The 22,191-nt window shown below is 46.3% G+C and overlaps 1 protein-coding gene and 1 long non-coding RNA gene across 5 annotated transcripts in view; both read left to right on the forward strand.

Moving 5' to 3' along the window:
• GATB (glutamyl-tRNA amidotransferase subunit B) overlaps positions 1–22,191 on the forward strand; it is a 91,503-nt gene that overhangs the window by 36,196 nt on the left and 33,116 nt on the right. For 3 of the 4 annotated variants that reach the window (XR_009701130.1, XR_009701131.1, XM_061192538.1), the window contains exons 6-9: positions 6,490–6,603; positions 8,867–8,951; positions 9,664–9,708; positions 11,700–11,889. Coding sequence is in view for 2 of the 4 variants with exons in the window: in XM_061192538.1 (XP_061048521.1) it covers positions 6,490–6,603; positions 8,867–8,951; positions 9,664–9,708; positions 11,700–11,889 (434 nt within the window). In the remaining 2 variants the exon portion in view is untranslated. The remainder of the gene's footprint in view (positions 1–6,489; positions 6,604–8,866; positions 8,952–9,663; positions 9,709–11,699; positions 11,890–22,191) is intronic. The other variant, XM_061192539.1, reaches the window with a different exon arrangement.
• On the forward strand, positions 14,677–15,195 carry LOC133092331 (uncharacterized). Its single transcript, XR_009701041.1, has 3 exons — positions 14,677–14,698; positions 14,958–15,020; positions 15,124–15,195. It is a non-coding gene; the product is annotated as an uncharacterized LOC133092331 (long non-coding RNA).

Raw genomic sequence — 22,191 nt, forward strand, 5'->3', positions numbered from 1 at the left:
AGGACATCTAATGGGCAACAAATTGTAACATGAAAGCCCTGGTACAAGTTGAATCTGGAGATGGAACTTGCCAATTTGCTCTCTTCTTTAAGCTAAAGTCTGGAAAAACACAGCCAGCCACATGAGTTTGAGTGGAGTGCTCTGTGTTAGAGCAAGAGAATTCTCCATTGTAGATTTATGGCTCATGCTGTCTTTTTACCCACAGAACAGAAATGAAATATGGGCAGATTGGATGGTTATCCATTTATGCCCTGTTGCTTTAAAAAAGTTTTATTATTCCATTCTTCTTCAAAATAACTGTGATTCCTACCAAACCTATGGAATAATAAACAGGCCACCTGTTAGCTGAGAAATAGTCCCATCGGGTCCTTGCCAAGAGATAAACCATAACAGCGAGAACTCATCAGGCAGTGACAGCTGAGAGGGTTCATTAAATCTCATTTGTTGTGACACTTTTTGTTGCTTTTAAATACAAATCAGACAGCTTTGCCCCCAGCACAGCAGCAGAGTGACTGAGGTTGTCCTGAAGTGCTCTGGGTAGTGAAGGTCTGCCTGGAGTCTGCAGGGGTCCGGCTTTTGGTGCTCCCAGCACTTTATCAGCCCAGGCCCCTTTCCCATCCTTCTGTCCCACCACCATAGGCCACTGTGTCGCCATTGGAGAATGCAGCCTGGGAACCAACCGAAGGCTGCCTTGGAGAGCACCAGTGGACCCCCAGCGTGCTTTTGGAATGAAACTTAAACTGCCCCGGGCTGTGCTTCAGTGAGTTCCTGATAGTTTTGCTAATGAGCTTGGACTAGCTCAGCTTGGGTTCCAGAAGTCACTTCCTTCTCAGGATGTTTGCCACTGTTGAGATCCTCAAAGCAGTCTGCTGAGTTGAATGTGTACCAAAGTATATAGATACACTAAATGTTTCCAAGGTTGTAATATCTGCCGGTTTGAACATTGAGTATGTGCTCATCAGTTCAATAAGCATTTTTTAAATTAATTTATTGTCTCATTTAAACTTTATGACATTCCTGAGAGATGGGTATTACTGTGCCTACTGTACAGGTGAGGAGTTGAGGCTTCCAGAGGTTGGGTTATTTGGCCAAGGTGCACAGGAGGTGCCCGAGCCCAGGTGTGTCTGACTTCAGGACGCCTTCCTTTGTAAGCACTATCACCCCGCTTCCTAGTGCCAGCCATGACAGTGTCTCCGCTGCTGTAGATAACAACCTTGAGGGCTTCCCTGGTGGCTCAGTGGTTAAGAATCCGCCTGCCAATGCAGGGGACAAGGGTTTAAGCCCTGGTCCAGGAAGTTCCCACATGCTGTGGAGCAACGAAGCCCATGCGCCATAACTACTGAGCCTGCGCTCTAGAGCCCGCGTGCCACAACTACAGAAGCCCGAGTGCCTAGAGCCCGTGCTCCGCAACAAGAGAAGCCAACGCAATGAGAAGCCCCCGCACCGCAACGAAGAGTACCCCTGCTCGCCGCAACTAGAGAAAGGACGCACGCAGCAAGGAAGACCCAACGCAGCCAAAAATAAATAAATAAAATAAATAAATTAATTTAAAAAAAACAAAACAAAACAACCTTGAGAGCTGGGTTAGCAGAGTGTGAGTGCTGAGGACACCGCAGGCCCAGACCTGGGTTGGAATCCTTTCCTACCGCTTCTAGCTATAGAAACTGGGCGAGGTATTTGACTTCTCTGAGCCTCCCTTTCCACACTTGTGAAACGAGTCCCTAAATAATTGTATATGGAAAGAGAAAGGAAGAAGCCAAAGAGGAGAGGAAGTCATCCAAGTCATCAAACAGAGTTGGGGCAGCAGGGTGGGAAGAGCAGGCGAGGACTGGCCTTGTGGAAGAAAACCTGGAATACCGTCTTGGAAGTGTCAAGTGTGAATTGCCTAAAGGACGTCTGAGTGGATGTGTCATTAAAGCTCTGTTGTAGGGAAAGAACGTGGTAGTGTGCATAAAACGTATCACAGGTCCTGACAAATAAATAGCCTGTGCTCATGAAATGTCAGGTGCTTCTATTAACAATAATAAGTAGTATTACATTCACAGAATCACCACTCATTGTGGATGAATAAACGTTGTGATATATGTTGGATAAAATTGAGCCACATTATTTATTTTACTTTATTTTTTGTCAACCCCTGTTATTTAAGTTCTGGAGGGTATTCAGTGATCAGAATGAGACAGCTTAATAGACTTTCTCACTAAATCTTCAGGCCCCTGCTGTTTACAGAAACAGTTTTCTGCCCTGATGTTATATTTCTGATGTGTGAATATGTTTAAAAAAAAAAAAAAAAAGTGACTGCACCATATCACTGTGCTCAGTAGTACAGTTTTTTCATTTTGCTGTTACAAATCTCTAGTTCTAGAGGGTGGAAATTGAGCTTGATAATGTTCTTGTGAAGGCCCTCCCCCAGTGTTGGAGAATGCATTGAAGCAAACGTGACTGTGAGGCTTTTGTGGACTTGAGGCAATTTACCTTAATTTGTTTAAAAGGTATTTTGTCTTCACTGGGTAAATGCCTTTTGTGAGTGTTGGATACTGTATTTGAATCCAGGCAGTGAACTGTCTTTCAACACTGCAGGACACTAAATGAGTCCCCTCAGACATCTGTGGAGTGTGGTCTTCTCTGGGAGAGACTGAAACTCATGCTTTTATTCCTTTTCCAAATTAAAAGTCGAAATTGTGAAAGATGGTTTTATTTTTAAAAGCAGGAGAGGTCCAATTCAGGGTTCTCAGGGCTCAAAAAAAGTTCTCTCCCAAGTATCGAGGTTTGGCTGGGCAGAGCTCAGCATACTTGGGAAGTTTTCCTTTGAGCTGAATGGGCCTTTCATAGGATTCAGTAGATTAGTCCTATTCAGACAGAACTTTAGAACCTGTCGGGAACCTACTGTGAGACCAGTCTGCTTACTCGTGGCTCAGGAAAATACCAAGATATGAATTTATCGAACAATTACCATGTGCCAGAGGCAACTCTAGGTTCTGAACAGAGCAGTGAAAAGGACATTGTTCCTGCTACCTAGAGGAAATATTGTATTCATGAGGGAGACAAATACATTAACAAATAGAACAAAGTAGTTACAGTGATAAGTGCTTTATGGAAATACAGAGGGTGCTGTGATAAAGAATACATTGGATGGTGAGGGCCTCTGGAGAATGACCCGAGGCCCCAGCCCCAGGGAGCTAGAGGATGAGCATCCAGGAAAGAGCCAAGGCAAAGTCCCTGAGGTGAGGAAAACGTAGAGTGTGCTTGGAGGTAACACAGGTGGCAGAAGACCACTGTAGGGAAAGCACAAGGAGCAGGGGAATGTGGCCTCAGGTAAGACTGAAAAGGTCTGCGAGGGCTAGCTCACCAACAATGATAAGAAGTTTGGATTTCATTCCAAGTGCAGTGGGACGTCAGGGAAGGGCTTTTAAGCCAAGGAACGACATAGTCGGATTAACGATTTGGAAAACCACCGCGGCTGCTCCGTGGAACGTGGGTTTCAGAAGGGTATGAGTAGCAGCAGAGCCCAGTTCCGAAGCTTTGGCAGTAGTTCAGGTGGAGGATGGTGCTGTTGTGGACAGGGCTGGTGTCGGTGAGGATGGAGAGAGCAAGATGGGTGGATTCGAGGTGGTTTTTAGAAATAAGAGGATTTTTGTTAACAGGCTGGTGTAGAAGGCAAAGAGGCCGGAAGAAGTCAAGGACGCTTGAGGAACGAGGTGGCGGTGCCATTTGCTGACACTAGGAAGATGAGGACAAAGGTGCCTGTGTTGCAGGCGCAGATCCTTTAGTTTCGGAAACTGAAATGCCTGGGCCATCTCCACGTGGAGATGAAGTAGGCGTAGAGGTCAGTGTGGATGGAGTTCAGAGTAGGGTTGTGGATGGAGTTCAGAGTAGGGTTTTGGCTGAAGAGAGAAATTCAGGAGTTATCAGAACTTGGATGGTGTTTAAAACCATATACATTTACAGAGAGAGTGCAGGTAAAGAAGACAGTCCTGAGTCTGGATAGGGACAAATGACACGGACATGGAAAGTGTCCAGGAGGTAGGGGGCAGCTAAGGGTGAGTAAGGTCACAGCAGCCGAGGGAGGAAGATGTTCCAGGGAGGAAGCGTTGGTTGGTAGGTCACATGCCGCTGAGGGCCAGCGTATCCAGTGAGGGGAAGACACAGCGTGTCCTGCGTCCGTGGGATTTGGCAGCCAGGAGTTGATGGTGACTTTGACAAGGCGTTTTGCAGAGAGGTGGGGACAGAAGCCAGGCTGAGGTGGGTGTAGGAGTAAATGGGAGGTGAGCTCACGGAGATGAGACGCCAACAAACAAGCAATACTTGTTTGAGAGGATTTGCTGAAAAGGCAAGCAGAGCAATAACAGCAGAATGATGGAGAGAGAACTGGGTTCAAGGGGGTGGGTCTTTGGGTTTTGTTTCTAGTGAGAAATACTGTTGATTATGGATACACATGCATAGAGGGGGTGCTGAGGAAGAGAATTAAGGAGTGGTGTGGGAGAGAGGAGAGAACTGAAGGAGTGATGTCTTTGGGAAGGCAAGAGGGGTGGGAGTTTTAAATCTGGGCTCCGTTCCCAAGGGCCTTCCATCTGGTCTCAAAGAAAAGACTAATTCAGAATAGACTACAATCATGTGCTCTACTGATTGCATGTATTCTGATAACTCCGAGGAGCCACCAGTGGAGGCCGGCCTACTGATGAGGGTTTCCAGGAGGAGAAGGTGGTACCGCCTATGTGGGACCTCGAAGGATGAGCCGAGGTTGAAGGAGGGACAGTAACGGTGATGACAAGGGCCTGTGGGAACCAGCGAGCAGGCAGAAGCTCCCCTGGTGGGAGGAGGCTTTCTCAGGGAATAAGCAGCAGGAAATGCGGGGTGCATCAGTCAAGACCAGACGAGGGCTCTTGCATACCAAGCAGAGGAGGTGGGATGACCCAGTGGGAGCCAGCTGTGCACTTGGTCAAGCGCTGGGAGTGATGCACCCGTCCTGTAGCAGGATGTGGCTGGAGCCGAGCTGGTGGGGGGCTGGACCAGGAGGGGTCACTGAATTGAAGGTCAAGATGGGATGCGGGTGCTCAGGCAAGGATGGCAGCCATGGGAATGGAGAGGAAGTGACAGCTCTGAGGGGTGTTTGGGGGAAGGAACTGACAGGACCTAGTCAGACTACAAAGGGCCAAGAAAACAGAGCAGCAAAGGATGCCACAGGGTTCCTAGACCAAGAGTCTGATGATATCAGGAGTCGTTGGGACTTCTTGAGATTCAGGGAAGCACATGTTGTCCTAAAGGGGCTCTGGGATTTTGTAAAAACGTGAGAGGTCCATGCTGGAGACATGGAGTAATTTCTGGGCTGAAAGGCACCTTCTCCCTGCCTGTCTACATGGGTGGCCTTTGGAGCGGCAGAGTGGGAATGACAGAGACCTGTTGCAAGGGTCTCTTTTTCTTGGCATAGAATATATTTGAGCTATTTTATTATTTTAATATGCTTTTGCTATGAAACCTTGGAAAAGAAATTGCTTTCTTCAGCCCGTTGACACATTCCTCTTTGGCAGATTCTTTTTTAGTTCAAAGACTTGCCTAAGAAAAATCCAGCATTTTGTTCTGTTTTAAATATTGTAAGTGGAATTGGAGAACAGAGAATTGGGGCCTTACCTTGCAGGGTATAAAATGTGATGATTTCTTATCTTTATCTCTCTTTGGCTTGAGATTTTGCCTCCCTCTCCTCCTCAAGAGCCTCTTGGCCCTCTCCAAAAACCACCTGCTTCCTTAGGGATTACTGTTCCCAAAATGGGGGGGCTTGCAGGGTCAGAGAAGGTCCTCCCAGGATGGGGATGGCCCCCTCTGAGTCCCTCCCCCACAGACCGTCCCCTTCATAACAGCACTGTCTGTCTGCTGCGCAAACCCTTACAGCAGTCAGGAAGGATTCCGAGTCCTGTTTACAGAAGGAAGAGATCATTACAGTACCTGGAGGAAGGACGAGGGGAAAAGCCCAGGTTTCTGGCTCTTGCCCTTGAGCTGTAAATTCTCAAGGACTCTCTTATAAATCTCCCAGAATCACTGTTGGAAATCCACATTCCATTGGAGAGCAGTGTAGGGCTATCACATGATCATTTCTGAAGCCTTCCCCCGCAACCCAGCTCTGACGCTTTGAAAAACACTTCAGAATAAAACTGCAGGGTAAATCTCCATTTTTAACAGTGTTGTTTTTCTTATTTGGCATGAAAGAAATTAGATTTCCCAAGCCAGTATATCCAGAATGTCTCCTGCCTTCTGCATGTGCACAAGTGCACAGAAATATACACACACACCCCTCAGATGCCTTAGGACTGTCATTCTCGCAAGTGGGCAGAAGTACTAGCCATGAACTTCAGGACCAACCTGACTTCCTCTGAGGTTAGGCTGCTGTAACTAAACAGCAACTAGAGTTAGACGTTGCTTGCACTCTCTTGCCTTAAAAAAACCATGATTGCCTCAGAGAATTTCTAAAGTGTTGTCTTTTTTCTTTCCTTACAGAGGGTCAGTTGAGAGTGGACGCCAACATATCTGTGCATCACTCTGGGGAGCCTTTGGGTGTTCGAACTGAAGTGAAGAATCTCAACAGTGCCAGGTTTTTGGCCAAAGCTATAGGTGAATGTCAGCTGTTACTCCTCATATACTTCTTTGTATCAGTTATCTGTTGCTGTGTAACAAGCATACCCCCCCAACTTAATGGCTTACATGATAACATCTCAACTTCAGCGTTTTGTGGATTGGGTGGTTTTTCTACTTGTCCTGCCTCGGCTCATTCATGTGGCCGTGGGGAGCCAGCAGCTCTGCTGAGATATAGGGTCCAAGATGACCTCACTCACGTGTCGCAGCCTTGGTGATGGACGTCTGCAGGGCTTCTGTACCCACGTGGGCTTGCTTCATTCACTTGCCTAGCCCAGCCCTTCTTATTTGGCAGAGGGGGCATCCCAGGAGGATGAAGGCAGATGCCTCAAGGCCTCTTGAGTCCTTAGCTCTAGAACTTGCACAGCATCTCTTCCAGCACATTCCATTCAAAGCAGGTTCAAGGGGAGGGGAAATAGACTTCACCGCTATGGGAGGATCTGCAAAATCCTGTAACTCTGTTTTTCCATGTACCATATTCCTTCTGACCAGCCCGAACTGTATAAAGTCGTATTTGTTCATTATAGATTGGCCACGATTTGACCTAATTGGTCAGTATGTTTTCCTGCTTTTTACCGTTTTAACGAATAGATTGCTTGGGCCTGTGTAATCAGGTATTGGTCTTATTTGTTCACATTGTGGATATTTCAGTGTGGACAAATGTATGCTAGTAGTTAAAATAGAACAATTGAGCAAGATCAACATCTAGGGTGGTCCATAGAAGTTGATATCTGTGAATGTGAGGGGAAGACATCTCAGAGGAATGAAAATAGTCTTTAAAACCAAAGGTATCTAGAGAGGAAGAGAGGAGGGAGGAGGTGGAGGTTAAGGTGCACCCTTCAGTGTGCACAGAGAACGGGACGGATGAATGTGGAGTCACAGCCAAAAGGTTTAGTAGCATCCTGGGTATTAGAAGGAACACAAAAAAGATTTTCTAATCTTGTATAAAACTTTATTATCCTGAACCTGAAATGATCAACTAGCCTCAGTGAAGACACTTTGAGTCTACAAATTTTCAGGAAAAAAGCATTAAAATGGTCAAGGGGATGACTTACTGGAGAGGAAGGTGTTGGGAAGGTTCCCACATGAAGACAGACTAACGATGGTGGACTCTTCTGCCTGTAAAAGGAGACACAGTCCATATTTCTGAGTCCATGATAGGTTTGGGTCAGGGAAGACCTTCCAGCTCAGGTTTGTGAAGGGGAAGCTTGGAATGAACAGAAAGAAAGTTCCACTTCACCTTGTAGGTGGTGAGTGTTCTGGAACTCATTATTCTAAGAGGTGGTGATGGGAACCTAAAAAACAAACAAGATTTTAGGTAGATTCATCCCTGATGACTTATGACGGAGACCCCTGCCTGATTTTGGCTGTCCCTAACCTGTTATCTTATGAAGGACCCTTTGGAGTAGTCTGAGACAGAATTCTACCTGTGGTCTGACTCAGGCTGGAAGAACCGAAGCTTTACTGTTATGGGCTTAATTCTCCAAGCCTGTAATTTTTCTACCCCATTTTTCTCCCTACATCACGCCTTTTAGACATTCTCTTAGTGTTGCTGCTTTTTATCAGCTATGATAAGAGTTTGGATTTGGGCAAGGGCAGGTGTGGTACATGTTGGGGCGGGGAGTTGAGGGGGGAGGGGAGGCTAAAGCTGTTTTCATAAAGAAGCTTAGCAACTGTGGCTGTGCTTTGCTTACCGCTTCTGTCTTGTTGGGTGGTGAGGGAGCGTGGCATAGAGCAGTGGCTGTTCATCATTTGGGGTCATAGATCCCTCTCCATATTTTGGAGAGAGGGTCCAGAATTTTCATTCTGGACCCTCTCTCCAAAATATGTGCCTGTGCACACATGCACATTTGCATATAATCTCAGGAGGTACTAGAACCCCTTGAAGGCCACCCATAGATCCTGGGATAAAAACTCTTGATAAGCAGCGATCTTAGATCTGGGGTCATTCAGCCTAGATATTGGTCCTAGCCCTGCTTCTGCCACGTTGTGTAGCCTGTACTGGGTCACGCAATCTCTCTGAGCCTGGGTTTTCTCAAAAAGTGAGGGAGCAGAGCTTCCTAAAAGGCCCTTTCTAGCATGATTATTCTATGACGGCAACAAGAATAAAATATAGCATCTGTGGGAAGAATTATAAACAACTCCCTTGATTAGTTTTTGACATAAAGATTGAAAAAGATGTCTAATTATTGCTAAACTGGATGAAAGGAATCAAAATATGATACTAAACTATTTTTTTTAGACTATGAAATTCAGAGGCAAATCAGTGAACTCGAGAATGGAGGTAAAATTCTGAATGAAACTCGCTCGTTCGATTACAAGCTGGGGTGAGTTTGCATGACAGCATCTTGAATACAGGTAGGTGGGGTTCCAGTCTGGGCTTACCACAGACCAGCCATGTCACCTTGGAGAAGGTACTTAGCTTCTCTGCCCTTTGGTTTCCTCATTAGTAAAATTAGGAAAATACAGTACCCTACAGGGTTGTGATATGCCCTCTAGGACTGGTAAGAGGTTTCACCTGACTGCCATCAGACTTGCTGAGTCTTAAGTCCTGGCACTTCCCTGGCTTCCAGCTTACCTCCTTTGTTCCAAGAATTTTTACTTCCTTAAATTCTATCAGACCTAAGTTCTGCCAATTTAAGCTAGAAGTGGAAGAAAGCTTAGAACTGGTTTTAGAGGTGTCTTTTTCTGTTTAGATATCTTTGAGTCTAACTTTCTGACTCTGAATTTTAAGGATTTTATACACTTAACAGAAGACTGGGGAAAAAAGCTCAAGAGCCTAGAGTTTGAGCTGGTTAAATGTTGGAAACGTTGAAGCAATTTCTTTTCTGTTCTTTTCTTTTCCTTTAATTATCATGCTAAACATTTGTCTTTCTTTAATATTACTTCTGCAATGTATTCATGAAAGTGTCTCCCAGGGAAGGCTGAGGAGCTTGAATCCCCTGGTCCCCTATTGGTAGGGGAACCCCTGTCTGCATCTACACTAGCTGATGCTGCATGCAGTGTTTTTTTAAATGTTTTCTTGTTTAACTGTCACAGGTGCACCGTGCCGATGAGAGACAAAGAAGGAAAACAAGACTACAGGTGGTTACTCCTCTTGTCAAAACACCATTCTGTATTTGGGTCATATTCTAAATCCACTTACAGACCAACATAATGATCCTAGATTGCTTTTAGGAACCCCTTTTCCTTGTTGTTGTCACATAATGGAAAATCTAGGCTTCCTGTTTTACGTGTACACTGAGAGGAAGAGTATTTTCTTGATTTGGTAGCCTTGGAGTACCTTATTTGACAGGATTCAACAGCTGGAAAACACTTGTTCACTCACCTCTGTGTCAGAGTTTTCATAATTGAGCTAAGAGGATGGCAGTTGTGGGGTGGGGCCTAGGCTGTTCTTATTCTCATGTTCAGTAACTAATGCAGTAACACTGAAGTTCTGTGAGAAGGTAGAAAAAAGAGATGTATATGTTAACAGCAATTCCCTTCAAACCTCAGGTGATGCTGTTTAACACGTTAGACCTCATTTGAGATCCAGAAATAAAGCAAATAATAAGAATAGCTTCCAATAAATTGAGCCTTTTGTTTCTTCCCCAGTTTAGCAGACTGCAAAAATTAAAGATTTAAGCAACAAAGTTGTGGGGGTTGGCACTTTCCTTTGCAAAGTGCAGGAAGAGGTAAGAGTAGCCATTGCTGTCAATGAGGAACAAATATAGCATCGAGATTTAGGAAAGACGAAGCTCACAAACCTTAGAATGCATGTCACCTCAAGTACTCCTCTTGTGTGTCTGTCAAAGTCACCATTGTTCTAATTATAGTGATCCCTCTAGGTTCACTCTGTTCTTCCTAAGAACTTCTTTGTTTTCCGGTGTCGCCCCTACTCTGTTTATGCTGCTTTCTCACTGAGCGTGGAGTTGGCTTTTAGCACAGCCAGTGGCTTCAGCTCAGTCTCCCAGGTTAACAGATGGGATTCAGGAAGCCTCCCTTTGGTTTCCTCTTGCCTTCAGAAGTCAGACTAATTCATAGCACAGATTTGGCATTGAGGTGATGGGTTGCTTGCCCTTCTGAGCTATTACCTTGGAGCCACCATTTATTCTGCATTACCCTGCTTTTGCATAAGCCCTTTGACAAGTATGGGCAGAGAGAAAACGTTAGATACTAGAATAGAACAGAGGGAAGGACATCTTTATTTCACAAGAGCATATGCGGCAGTGCGGCTTCCACATTTTTTTAAAAATTAGTTGACTTTTTTAGAGCAGTTTTAGGTTTACAGCAGAACTGAGTGGAGATTACAGAGTTCCCATATACTCCTTGGTATGTGTCGTATCCCCCCCACACACACACACTCACACAGAGTTTCCTCTGATAACATCTTGCATTAGTGTGTAGTGTGGTACATTGGTTAAAATTAATGAACCAATATTGATACCTTATTATTAAGTAAAGTCCATAGTTTACATTAGGGTTTGTGCTTTATGTTGTCCATTCTGTGGGTTTTGCCAGATGTATAATGACATGTAGCCACCATTAAAGTGTCATACAGAATAGTTTCACTGCCCTAAAAATCTCTTATACTCCCCTTATTCATTCCTCCCTCTCCCCTAGCTTCTACATTTTATTTAGGCAAAATCCATTTATTTCTTGCATTTCTCAAGAAAGAAAGTTTTCTTTTTCTTTGACTTTTCATCTGTTACACAAATACTGCTAAAAATATTTTAAACTTTATAATCTTTCTTCCTAAAAAGTAAATTGTTCTCATTTGGTCCTATTTTTTCCAGCCTATGTCTTTATGAATATATACTTTATCCACAATTATAAACCACAGTGTGGCATCAACATGGTGCTCTGCCTTTTTCACTTAATGCTCGTTTAAGCATAGAAAGTGGTGGATTTGGTCATTTTGACCTTACACTTGTACAAGGACTAGTTCCTGGAAAACTAGGAGACTTGATATTATGGGATGTTGGAAAATATTTGCAAGTAACATGGCATCCAGGCACAAACTTTCATACTGACGATAGGTTTGTTTCTTCCAGCTAAACCGAATACTCAGTCATGCCATCTCCTCTGTGTGCCAGGTTCATGCCGGAGCCCAACCTGCCCCCGCTGCTGCTCTACGACTTGGGGTCCCTGCCCACTGGCGCAGACCCACAGCAGGTGATCGACATCGACCAGCTCCGGGAGCAGCTTCCCGAGCTGCCCCGCGTGACCCGGGAGAAGCTCGTGCGACAGTACGGGATGCTGCCGGAGCACAGCTTTGCCTTGCTGGTGGGTACTGATCAGAGGCTGCAATCAGCCCAGCCCAGCGGGGGGGGATGCTCCTCAGGGGGCTCTAGGTGCAGCAGCCCATGCCTTCAGCTGTACCGTAGAACGAGGCGCGCTAACCTTCCTCACCGGCCTTTATGGTAAATGCTCCTCCGAAAACCAGAAGATGAGGCAGGATCTCGTGTCAGTCATTTCTTGTGTGTAGACACGAAGAGCTGCTCACAGCGGCCGTGGAGGCTTCTTGAAGACAGTCCAAATGTTATGGATGAGTGTTCTCCCTTGCGTCTGCAGGACAAAAGGAAATCAATATATAGGCTTTCTAGATGTCTGGCAGTATTGAACCATGACAGGGTCTGGCAGGAAGTGGGGTTCTCAAAAAGCCAGCCAGTTGTTTTACCAGTTGTAGAAGAAACATTTATTCCACATGAAATGCTGAAAACTCTGACTAAAAGTATTGGTCCTTGGAGGATGCATCTGAAGGGGCTGTTAAGAATCTGACACCGTGGAGATGTGCTCAGGGATTTTCCATCCTTTCCAGGGCTGTTGGGCTTTGCAGTTTCCTTTGTCACGGCAACATTAAAGTGACACAGCGTCCAGGAGAGTGGCATTTCGTCACAGCTGTCTTCTGCTTGTCTGTCAGGGAGGATGTGGAAAGTTTCTCTGCTGCATCTCTCGGGGATGAGGTGTCTGCCACACATCATGCGGAGCGCAGAATCCCTGGAAACTCTGGGCTTTTGCATTGTAATTGACCGATAATAACTCTGTAGGGATGTTAGAATATTCATATTTGTATATATATGTATACACTTCAATAACAAAACCGGGCCATTTCTGGTACAAGGTAGGCGAGCGAATGCTTGTTGAATGAATGAGTCTCTCTTTATCATCCATAGATCAGCTCATTTGAAAAGTATCCAGAGTATACAAAACTCAGTTTTGTTAGATCGACCTTGGAAAAACACACGAATCCTAACAGGCTTTCTGGTTAATAGGTGTTCTGTACGAGATGCACGTGAACCCTCTTTCACCACCAGTGATTAGACATGATGGGTTATTTTCTCATGCTTTAGGCAGAGTTGCTCACCGCCTCCCGTGGGCTGATGTTGTATCTTATTCACACCTCTGAGGTGATTATGTCACTGTATTTTAATTCTTTGTTAGTGTATTTCATTCAGTGCCTTGAGGGCAAGGACGGTTTCATCCTCTCGCTCTGTTACTCGGTGCAGATTAGCACATCAGCAGTGCTGAATGCCAACTCTTTGTAGGAATCAGTTAGTGAGCTTCTTGTTCAGAACACCTCTTAACCTGAAACCTCTGGCAACTCACGGCCTGTTCCTCAGTTGATTTAACAAACCTGAGTTTTAGTCTTACACATCTTCCCCACCATCTTGACTTTCCAGCCCACTTGGAATAAACTTCAGACTCAATACTAAATGCTAAATTCCAGTCCTGCATTTCATAACAGATGTGCCAAATTAAATAAGGGATGGGAGGACACAGACCGAGGCTTCTCAGCCCCAGAGATAGTACCCTCACCGCCAGCAAGTTCTCTGAGGCAGAGACACATTCGCACTCGTGTCTGTGTCCCAGGCTCTGCTCCCGTGACCTTCAAGTGCCACAACCTAGGAGGTCTTGGATAGATGATTGCTGAGGGTGGCAAGTGAGTGAGTCTCTGTTTTCATAGTTTAAGGCCCTGTTTAGGGAAACTTACTTTTGATCTCTTCAGTACAGCACTTTTATTAGCATCTCCTGTGTAGCAGGTACTGCGACAGTGACAGTGACTCTCTTTTCTGTTTGTTTGCTTTCCAGGAATATGTATAGATGACACTACAACTAACCAGCCCCCAGGGCAGACTGCACTAGATAGATGTGTGAGGTAGGCTGGGAGCCCAGAGGAGGTAGTGATTACCTTGATGGAACAGAGGGGAAAACTCTCAAGAAGGAGGTGGTTTTTGAGCCAGTTTTATAGGGACTTATTTTTATAAGTCCCTTATTTTTAAGGGACCGCTATAAGTCCGCTTATTTTTATAGCTTGCAGATAATGTATTAGGTGACTCATTTCGGTTTTTTCTTTTTCTTTTAACGGCTAGTACTTGAAATTTTCAAGACAGTTGAGAAGAGAACTTAGTAGGAATGGAAAGAGGATGATTCAGACAAATTTTTTTACCTGAAATTAGGCATCCTGAGCCCTTGATGACTTGATAATCACTGGAAGCTGAGTTACTCATAACATACCCGAAAATGGTCTGTTCACGGTTTTTCTTGCCTTCCTCAGAAACACAACAGATTGCTGAGAAGGGCAGATGCACAAATCTGATGAACTCTCTTTCAATTTAAAGAGTACCCAGGAGTATTCATTAAATCAGTAGCCGTGGTGGAGGTCTGCTCTGCAGAGCGAGTCCCCACTCCTGCCTTTGGGTCACTTATTAAATTAAACATTAAGCACATACCCACCCGACACGGGCCTTACCCACAAATGATTAAAAAAAACTTCAGAACTTAACTCTAGTCTCTAATTTTTTTTTAATTGAAGTATAGTTGATATACAATATATAAGTTACAGGTGTGTACAATATAGTGATTCACAATTTTTCAAGGTTGTACTCCATTTATAGTTGCTATAAAATATGGGCTATCTTTCCTTTGTTGTACAACTCTAGTCTTTAATTTATCTTGTCGTCCTACTGTGTGGTGAGCGCTGAATTGCGTACTGATCATTTCTCCTTGGCATTTACAGAACTCTAATATAGGTCTATCTTAGCCTTCGCCACAAAGTCTGGCACACAGTGGGCATCAGTGAGCGGATGGACAGGTAAGTGGCTGAACAGGGGGCTGTCACAGTACTCATGAAAGCCCTGGGAGAGGCAGCGCTCCTGGTAAAGCATCCCTGTTTCCAAAGGCCAGATACATAAACCACCCTTTTGACAGCCCAGCAAATCACAGGGTGGTACCTGTGTCCTTGAGCTCTGGGGGAGAAGCGTGGGGTTTCCGCCTTAACCTCACCACGTGCCGTGACCGGCCGCAGGTCACTTGGTCTCTCTGACTCTTGTTTTCTGAACTGGTTTTTTTAGGACATTAAATATCTGCATTCTGATTTCATCTCTTAAACCCATCTGATAATCCCCTCCCAACAGGTAACCTGTATGACTATTTCTTCTTCTGGCCTCATGGAAAGTATCATGTCCCACCTGAAACTTCAACCTAGTGAGCTAACCTTTCCTCCCTATCTTGTGTCAGACTCCCTTGATTTCTGACCTCATTTGTAAGGATTATGGAATGGACATACGGAAGCTGAGATCACGGCATGAGGATTTTGAAAACTGAGAGATTCTAGTAGCAGAAGCATAGCAAGTTCTTCCCTGAGTCAGTGTATCCAGGATTAATTATGAGAACAGTCAAGGTTATATGCAGGTACGTTTTTCTTAGTAGATAATCCCAGGTGTTTTCTTTGGGGACATCTCTTCCTAAACCTTGCTTTGCTGGACTCGGAACACAAACGAATTGTTGTCATTGGCTTGATAGGCAGCACAGAGTCGAGGCTGTTGGCTAACAGCAGGTTCTGCGGTTCACAGCAGACCACTTTCTAATCCATCCTCCCAGCACCCCCTGCTGTCGGTACCATCCATCTCCCCATTTTCCCGGTGAGGAAACATCACGTCTGTGGTTGAGTGGTTGAGTGTAAGACACTGAGTGACTTCGTCAGGCCTGTGAGGGAGCTGACTTCAGGGCCCAGACTCTTTACTTCCAGGCGCTTCTGCCTGCTGGCACATACAATGTGCCACAAGGCCAAATGGAAATAATGTTTCAAGTTCATTGCTGTTTTGACTCACCTAACAGAAAACAGAATGTTTACTTTTGTGGATATTAGTGCTTTATCCAGCCCCACTGATGCTTCATGAAACGGAGCCATAGAAATCAGTCTATTTAAAACTTTTGCCCACCCCTCTAGGTTTTTAAGATACCAGCCTGCCCTATTAATAAACATAAAAAGTGCTGTCTACTAAATTTAGTGAAAATCAGTCAACTCCAATGAAAAGCAGAAATTTTATTCATTTTCCAAGTAGAAAATTTAAGTCAGAGGAAAGAAATGTAAGCTCTTCTCTGCAGTTTTATTTATTTTGTTTCTTAGACTTTCTGCCTTAGGTACTTGGCCCCTTCTGACGGAATCATTGAGAAGGGCCTGCACATAGTGCGTGGGGTTTGTAGGTTTTGTGGGATGATTTTGCCCAGTGCCTCGTATCATGCACTTGGTAAGAATGCATCTGAGCTCACAGGGTGGCTGGCTGTGTATGAATTCAGTGGACAGATTTCAGTGTCATCTGTCATGGGAGGTTTAGTGGAGGAATGACATAGCAGCCTCAATTCAGTGTTTCTTGAGAGCCCGCTGTACCCACCACAGTGCCCTATGCCGTTGTCAGATGTAAGAGCTTTATCTTTTCTGTGTTGTGTTTAACTCTCCTGAGGAGCCCTGCAGGGCAGTGGGTTAACACACTAACTAAGAGACAGACGCTCTTTTTTTTTTTTTTTTTTTTCTGCCATATAGTTGATTTACAATGTTGTGTTAATTTCTGCTGTACAGCAAACTGACTCAGTTATACACATATGTACATTCTTTTTTATATTCTTTTCCATTATGGTTTATCCCAGGACATTGAATATAGCTCCCTGTGCTATACAGTAGGCCCTTGTTATCCATCCAGTCTGTATGTAATAGTTTGCATCTGCTAATCCCAAACTCCCATTCCGTCCCTCCCCCACTCCCCCCTCCCCCTTGGCAACACAAGTCAAGACAGACACTCTTTCTTTTTTTTAAAGATTTTTTTTTTTTGATATGGACCATTTTTAAAGTCTTTATTGAATTTGTTACAATATTGCCTCTGCTTTATGTTTTGGGTTTTTGGCCCCGAGGCACGTGGGATCTTAGCTCCCTGACCAGGGATTGAACCTGCGCCCCCTGCATTGGAAGGCAAAATCCTAACCACTGGACCGCCAGGAAGTCCTGAGACAGACACTCTTGATTCCAGATCTCACCTCTGGCACTGAGGAGCTGGGGGGACTCTGAGAAGGTGCCTGAAGCTGTTCCCTCCCCAGAGGAAAGAGGAGGGGAACGAGTCACTTACCCCGAAGGTGACAGGCAGCATCTTCACGGAATCTAAAAAATCTACATACAGCCGACCAGACTCCCAAGAACATGCTGCCAGGGTAAAAGAGCACCAGACAGCTGCTAACACATCAGGAGCCACGCAGGGCAGAACTTTAGGAAAAATCCAGTATGGCTCCTGTGAGACTGTAGGGAGATGTGATTACCCTCCGAGTCAGTGACTTCTGCTGCTACGTGTCTGTCCGTCTTTGTGTGCAGCCTTAAGATATGTGGTCTTATTTGAACAAATTCATTTGCCCAGCTGGTTATTCCCCATTTAAAGTCATAATCTTTTGTTTCTGACATCATGGAAAAGGGTAAGATGTCGCCGAGGAACAAAGAAACAGAAAGGATATTATGATGATGGTTGGTTGTCGAATGGATTGTTTTCCAAGAGTTTTGCTCTGGGTCTCTCGTTACTTTGAAATGGCCTGGTTTTCTGTCTGGATGAATTGCCTATAAAATAATTTCCCGTGATAGATATCTGTATTTCCCATAGGTAATACTACTTTAAAGCTAATAGTTAAAAAAGCAACTGAACCTTATTGACTGCTTTTAACCGCCCAGACTTATTGAGGAGCAAAGGACTCACCGTGTAACCATAGCTGAAGGAAAATCCATTTGGTCAACACCATCGCTCACCATATTTCAGCTTCATGCACTTTTCAAAATCGATTTTACTCTTCATTTTATGAAATTGCCCCCAGTGCTCGTCAGCTTAAGGGTGCTTTCACAGTTAGTCTGTTCACTGAAAAAATAACCAATGTTTTGTTCTGGTCAAGTCGAATCAAAAGGTGCGTCTTCTAACTTGACTCCCGCAAAACCCACAGTTCATTCACTTCACATGCAAGTGGCAAGGGGCTTTCAGAGGTGAGGCCCCTCTGGAGCCAGGCACCTGCCCACTGGGGTGTGCAGTCCTGAGCGCCAGCCTTGGGGACTCTCAGGGGCTCTGTCCCCAACCCATCCCGAAGCCTCATTTCCTGTCTATACAGTAGACAGGTTTCCTTTGGGGGACAGTTAACAGAAAGCTGCAGCTGAGTAACACAGGTTTCGTCCGTGTCGGGACCATTTTGACAGCAGTGGTTTTAGGCTCACTGAAGTGTGATTACCATCAGAATTGATTTCTTGACAACATCCTCTTAGTGTCCGATTCTCGCAGTCTTTGATTACGCCTGTCTGCTGTCAACTTTTATTACCTGAATTATTTGGATTTTGATTGTCCAAGGGAAAGTCCTCCTCTCAAATTGGTTTCTCTCAGCGTCTCTCCTGGAGTGAATGAATGCATCACGGAGAATGTAGACTCATTTCCATGCGTCTAAGCCAGGGGTCAGTGAGAACGCTCCCCGAGTCCAACTCAGAGGTGTGTGCTTCCCGGCTTTGCTGGGAACAGAAAGTGAAATTGATGGGACCGGAGTTTCGCTCAGATTTTAGGGGCTCCCAAGCTCTCTGGGAACGTGACCCAGAGGTGGAAATTGTGGGGACCAGAACAGGACTGTAGACCCATCTAATCATGTATTCCTTGAGTCAGACTAAAGAGCATACGCTTGGTGTCTTGAGTCAGTTTCAGAGCCGCTTGAAAGTGGCAGTGATGGTTCAGGATTCCAGCTTCCTCCACACACTCGGTGGAGAGTGCCGTTTCCTGTGCCAGCCTCACACCACCAGTTAACTACCTTTTGTTTTTCCCCACTGATGAATCCTCTGGATGAGTCTTTTTTTTCCCTTCTCTCTCCCTGAAGGATTTCCACAGCCCCTCCTTGTTTCCGTGAAAAGCAAAGGGAGGCTCCGTTCACAGCGTAGACCCCGCCTCCCGCCCCACGGGCCGTCCCAGTCCCTCCCATGGCCGTCCCTCGTAGGGGCTTCCTATCACCTAATTGCCATTTCCACCCCAACACTAGCAGTGACGTTATCTTCAGGGCCATGTTTCACAAAGTTGTTGGGTCCGAGTTCTTTTTCTTCTCACCTTGTAAGAAGGATCAGACTCACAGGAGTGATGGGGAAGTACAGAGCTTCCGCCGACGTGCAGATGCCGGGCCCTCTTCCTGTGGCGCGGTCCCTGTGGGTACCTCCCTCCGTAGGGCGACTCCTCATGGCTCCTGCGAGCGCGGCCCGGGCGGAGCCGCTGTCTCTCAGTTGCAGGTACGGGGTCCCCTGAGCTGTCAGCCGCTCCCCCCCACAGCACTACCTGCCCAGTTAGGTATAACCTCGTTCGTGAGTCACCCGCATCGGAGGAGCCAGAGTGCGACGAAATACCATGTGCTTGACGCCGAAACTATGTGAGTGACAACAGGGTTTGTTCTGCAGTGTCAGGGATGCTGCAGAATCGGGCAGCACTCATGCAGGCGCGCTCCTTGACTTCTCTGGGGAGGGTGGTGGAGGGACGCAGGAGAGAGGCCCCGGGGGCGCTCCGGCCGCCCTCCTGGCCCCCCGGAAGCCCTGTATCAGGGGGTGCCACCGTTTCCCCCCCACCCCCCCGCCCCGACCTGGGAACAGGTGTGTGTCAGCCGCAGCGGAGAGCACCACGTGCTCTAGGTGTACGTTGGCAACGGCAGCACCTGAACTCGCCATTTTCTCCTCCTAATTTCTAAGCTAATTGGTGAGGGCCTTTGCTACATTTTTAGTATGATAAGAACCTTTGAACAGCTGGCAGCTCTCAAAATAATGCAAGTGGTGGGGAAGTGCGTTCTTTGGATGGGCAAGTTGCCTCGTGTTGTGCCCGGCCCTGGCGGGTGCTCAGTTTCAGTCCCCAGGAAGGCGGGAGTGTGACTGTCCTTCGTCAGCGGCAGCGGAACCCAGAGGGTGAGAGCACAGGCTGCAGAGCCCCAGCTCTACTGTTTTCTCGCCGTGGGACCTCAAGCAAGTCAGTGCTCAAAGCGTCCCCACCTGTAAAAGAAAATTCCACTAGTACCTCGCCCACAGAGTCGGTGGTGGCCCTGGATGAGTTAATGTAGAGAAAGCACCCATTATTGTTGCTGTTGGAACTACTATTAACATCATTAGCAGCAGCAGTAGCCACGTGCCGTCCCCACCCCCTACCCCCGCAGGGCTGGCCGCTGATCCCCGTGTAGCAGGTATTCAGGCAATAAAGCCAGGGTCCCCATAGCTGACGCGTCACTCGCTGCCACATAACCAGCTGTCCCACAATGTGTGCTCTGTGGCCTTTTTCTTCTCCGAGTCTGCCACGGGGCAGCTGTCTCTATCGGGTTTCATTCTCCTTCTAAATATAGTCCAGCCTCATCCTGCCCTATCATCAGATTCCCAGGGTGTGTGACTTAGGACAGGAATGGCAGTTGAGAAATCAGCCTTCATCCTCTTGCAGCAAGTCTTCTGGCATTTGGTCACCTCTGAAGGTAGGCTGGAAAAGTCGGCTGCGGGGCACCTGGCTTTAGGGCCCGATGCAAGCGTGGGTCAGGTTCCTTCCCAAAGCAGCAGGGAAGGGGAGGTGACCCCTCTGCCTTGCCTCACCCCAGCAGTGACCAGCGGACAGACCTCCTGGCAGTGGAGGGTTCGTGTCTGCATCCAAGAAGCTGGCCTGGCATTGGCTCTGGGTGTCATGGGATGCTTTGGGAAATTTGATTAAAATGTGAAAAGGATGCTTCCCAGTTAGTCGCAGAGCTGTAAAGAGTGTCTGGTGCTACACAAAAGCCAGGACCAATTGTCCGTGCCACTTGGGCTATCTCTTGAAGGAGCAGTTTGAGACATAGTTGGCTGGGAGGCTTGACGCCCTGTGTAGCTGAAGGTTCAGCTCTGTCTGATGTGGGATAGATTAGTGCTGGCTTGTTGCCTCTGAGAAGGACGTTAAGGGTCCCCTAATGCAGTGGCCTTTCTGCGTTGCTCTTTTTTTTTTTGGCTGCACCACGCGGCTTGTGGGATCTTAGTTCCTCGACTAGGGATTGAACCCGTGCCCTTGGCAGTGGAAGTGCAGAGTCCTAACCACTGGATTGCCAGGGAATTCCCCTGCGTTGCTCATAATATGGTTTTCATGTAAGGGAATTAACTGGTCCATTGTTTTCCCGAGAAAACCAGGTGGCTGCGCGACCATGTTCACAGGGACCTCTGAGATCTGGGCCAAACTTATTAGTATTTGCCAATCTCACAGAAAAATGAAAAAGGCCTTACCTAGAATGCTGTGTGTTTTTTTCTTGGTAAGCGGGCTTCTGATGTAACGAGCCCGAGCGGGCAGCCCATGTGTGACTTTGCATCCATCTGTCATTCTCCGGGCGGTGGCAGCTCGGCCTCCTGCAGCCCCGCTGCCCACAACTCGCCCTGTCACGATCGCAGACTTCCCCGTCCACTGCAGATTGTGTACTGAACCCACATATCCCCCAGTGAAGCACAGTTCCAGCTCGGAGAGGCTGCCTCACAGCACTGACATGAAAAGACAAACAGAAATCTGACTTGCCATGTTATCCATCCAACAAAAAAACCACCCAAGGGTAGAGGAATAGATATTCATCACGTCCCAGCAACTCAGCCAGGCCTGTGAGTTCAAGTGCAATATTTCTAGGTGGATTTAGAAAACCTTTCCTCGGCAAGGCAGAGTCCTCCTCCTGACAGCTCTTTTCACCAGCAGGCCAGCCTGTCTGGGTTAGAACAAAGGGAATCCTGCTTATCTGATTTGGGCCAGGTAGCGGGTTTTCTCCCTCTCCAGTGGTTTGTGTGCCGTTGTGGAAGTTTGAATACTTTTCCATAAGTTAAACAGAACTTTCTCTTCATGCTGCCTGGGTTTGCCTTTATCTGTAGTCAAGCGTTGGCTGCTGAGGTGGCCTTTGCCCTGGGTTAGCATGAGCAGAATAATACCATCAGCTTGAAAAGAGATTCAGGAGATGATTATGGGATTGTTCAGTAGGCTTGTCATCAGAGAATGCAACTGTTATAAAGGGCACGTAGTTTGTTTTTGTTTTCTTACGGAATTTCTATTTTAGCAGCTGTGTGCCTGTGTGTATATTACAGCATCTACAATAACGAAACATTGAGAGCACTTTTGTTAGTGTGTCTCGCTTCTTCCCAGTATCGTATTTTTCCAGAATGTTCTTTTGGTTAATGAAGGTTCTCTGAAAGGGGCGAGGGTGAGAGCCTTACCTGCAGTATGAAGTTAAAAAGGAATATTTTAAGGAAAGTGTGGTTTGACTTGAATTTCAGCAGGTAGGGGAAACCTACTATTTAAA

This window comes from Eubalaena glacialis, chromosome 5, assembly GCF_028564815.1.
Source record: "Eubalaena glacialis isolate mEubGla1 chromosome 5, mEubGla1.1.hap2.+ XY, whole genome shotgun sequence".
NCBI classification, from domain to species: domain Eukaryota; kingdom Metazoa; phylum Chordata; class Mammalia; order Artiodactyla; family Balaenidae; genus Eubalaena; species Eubalaena glacialis.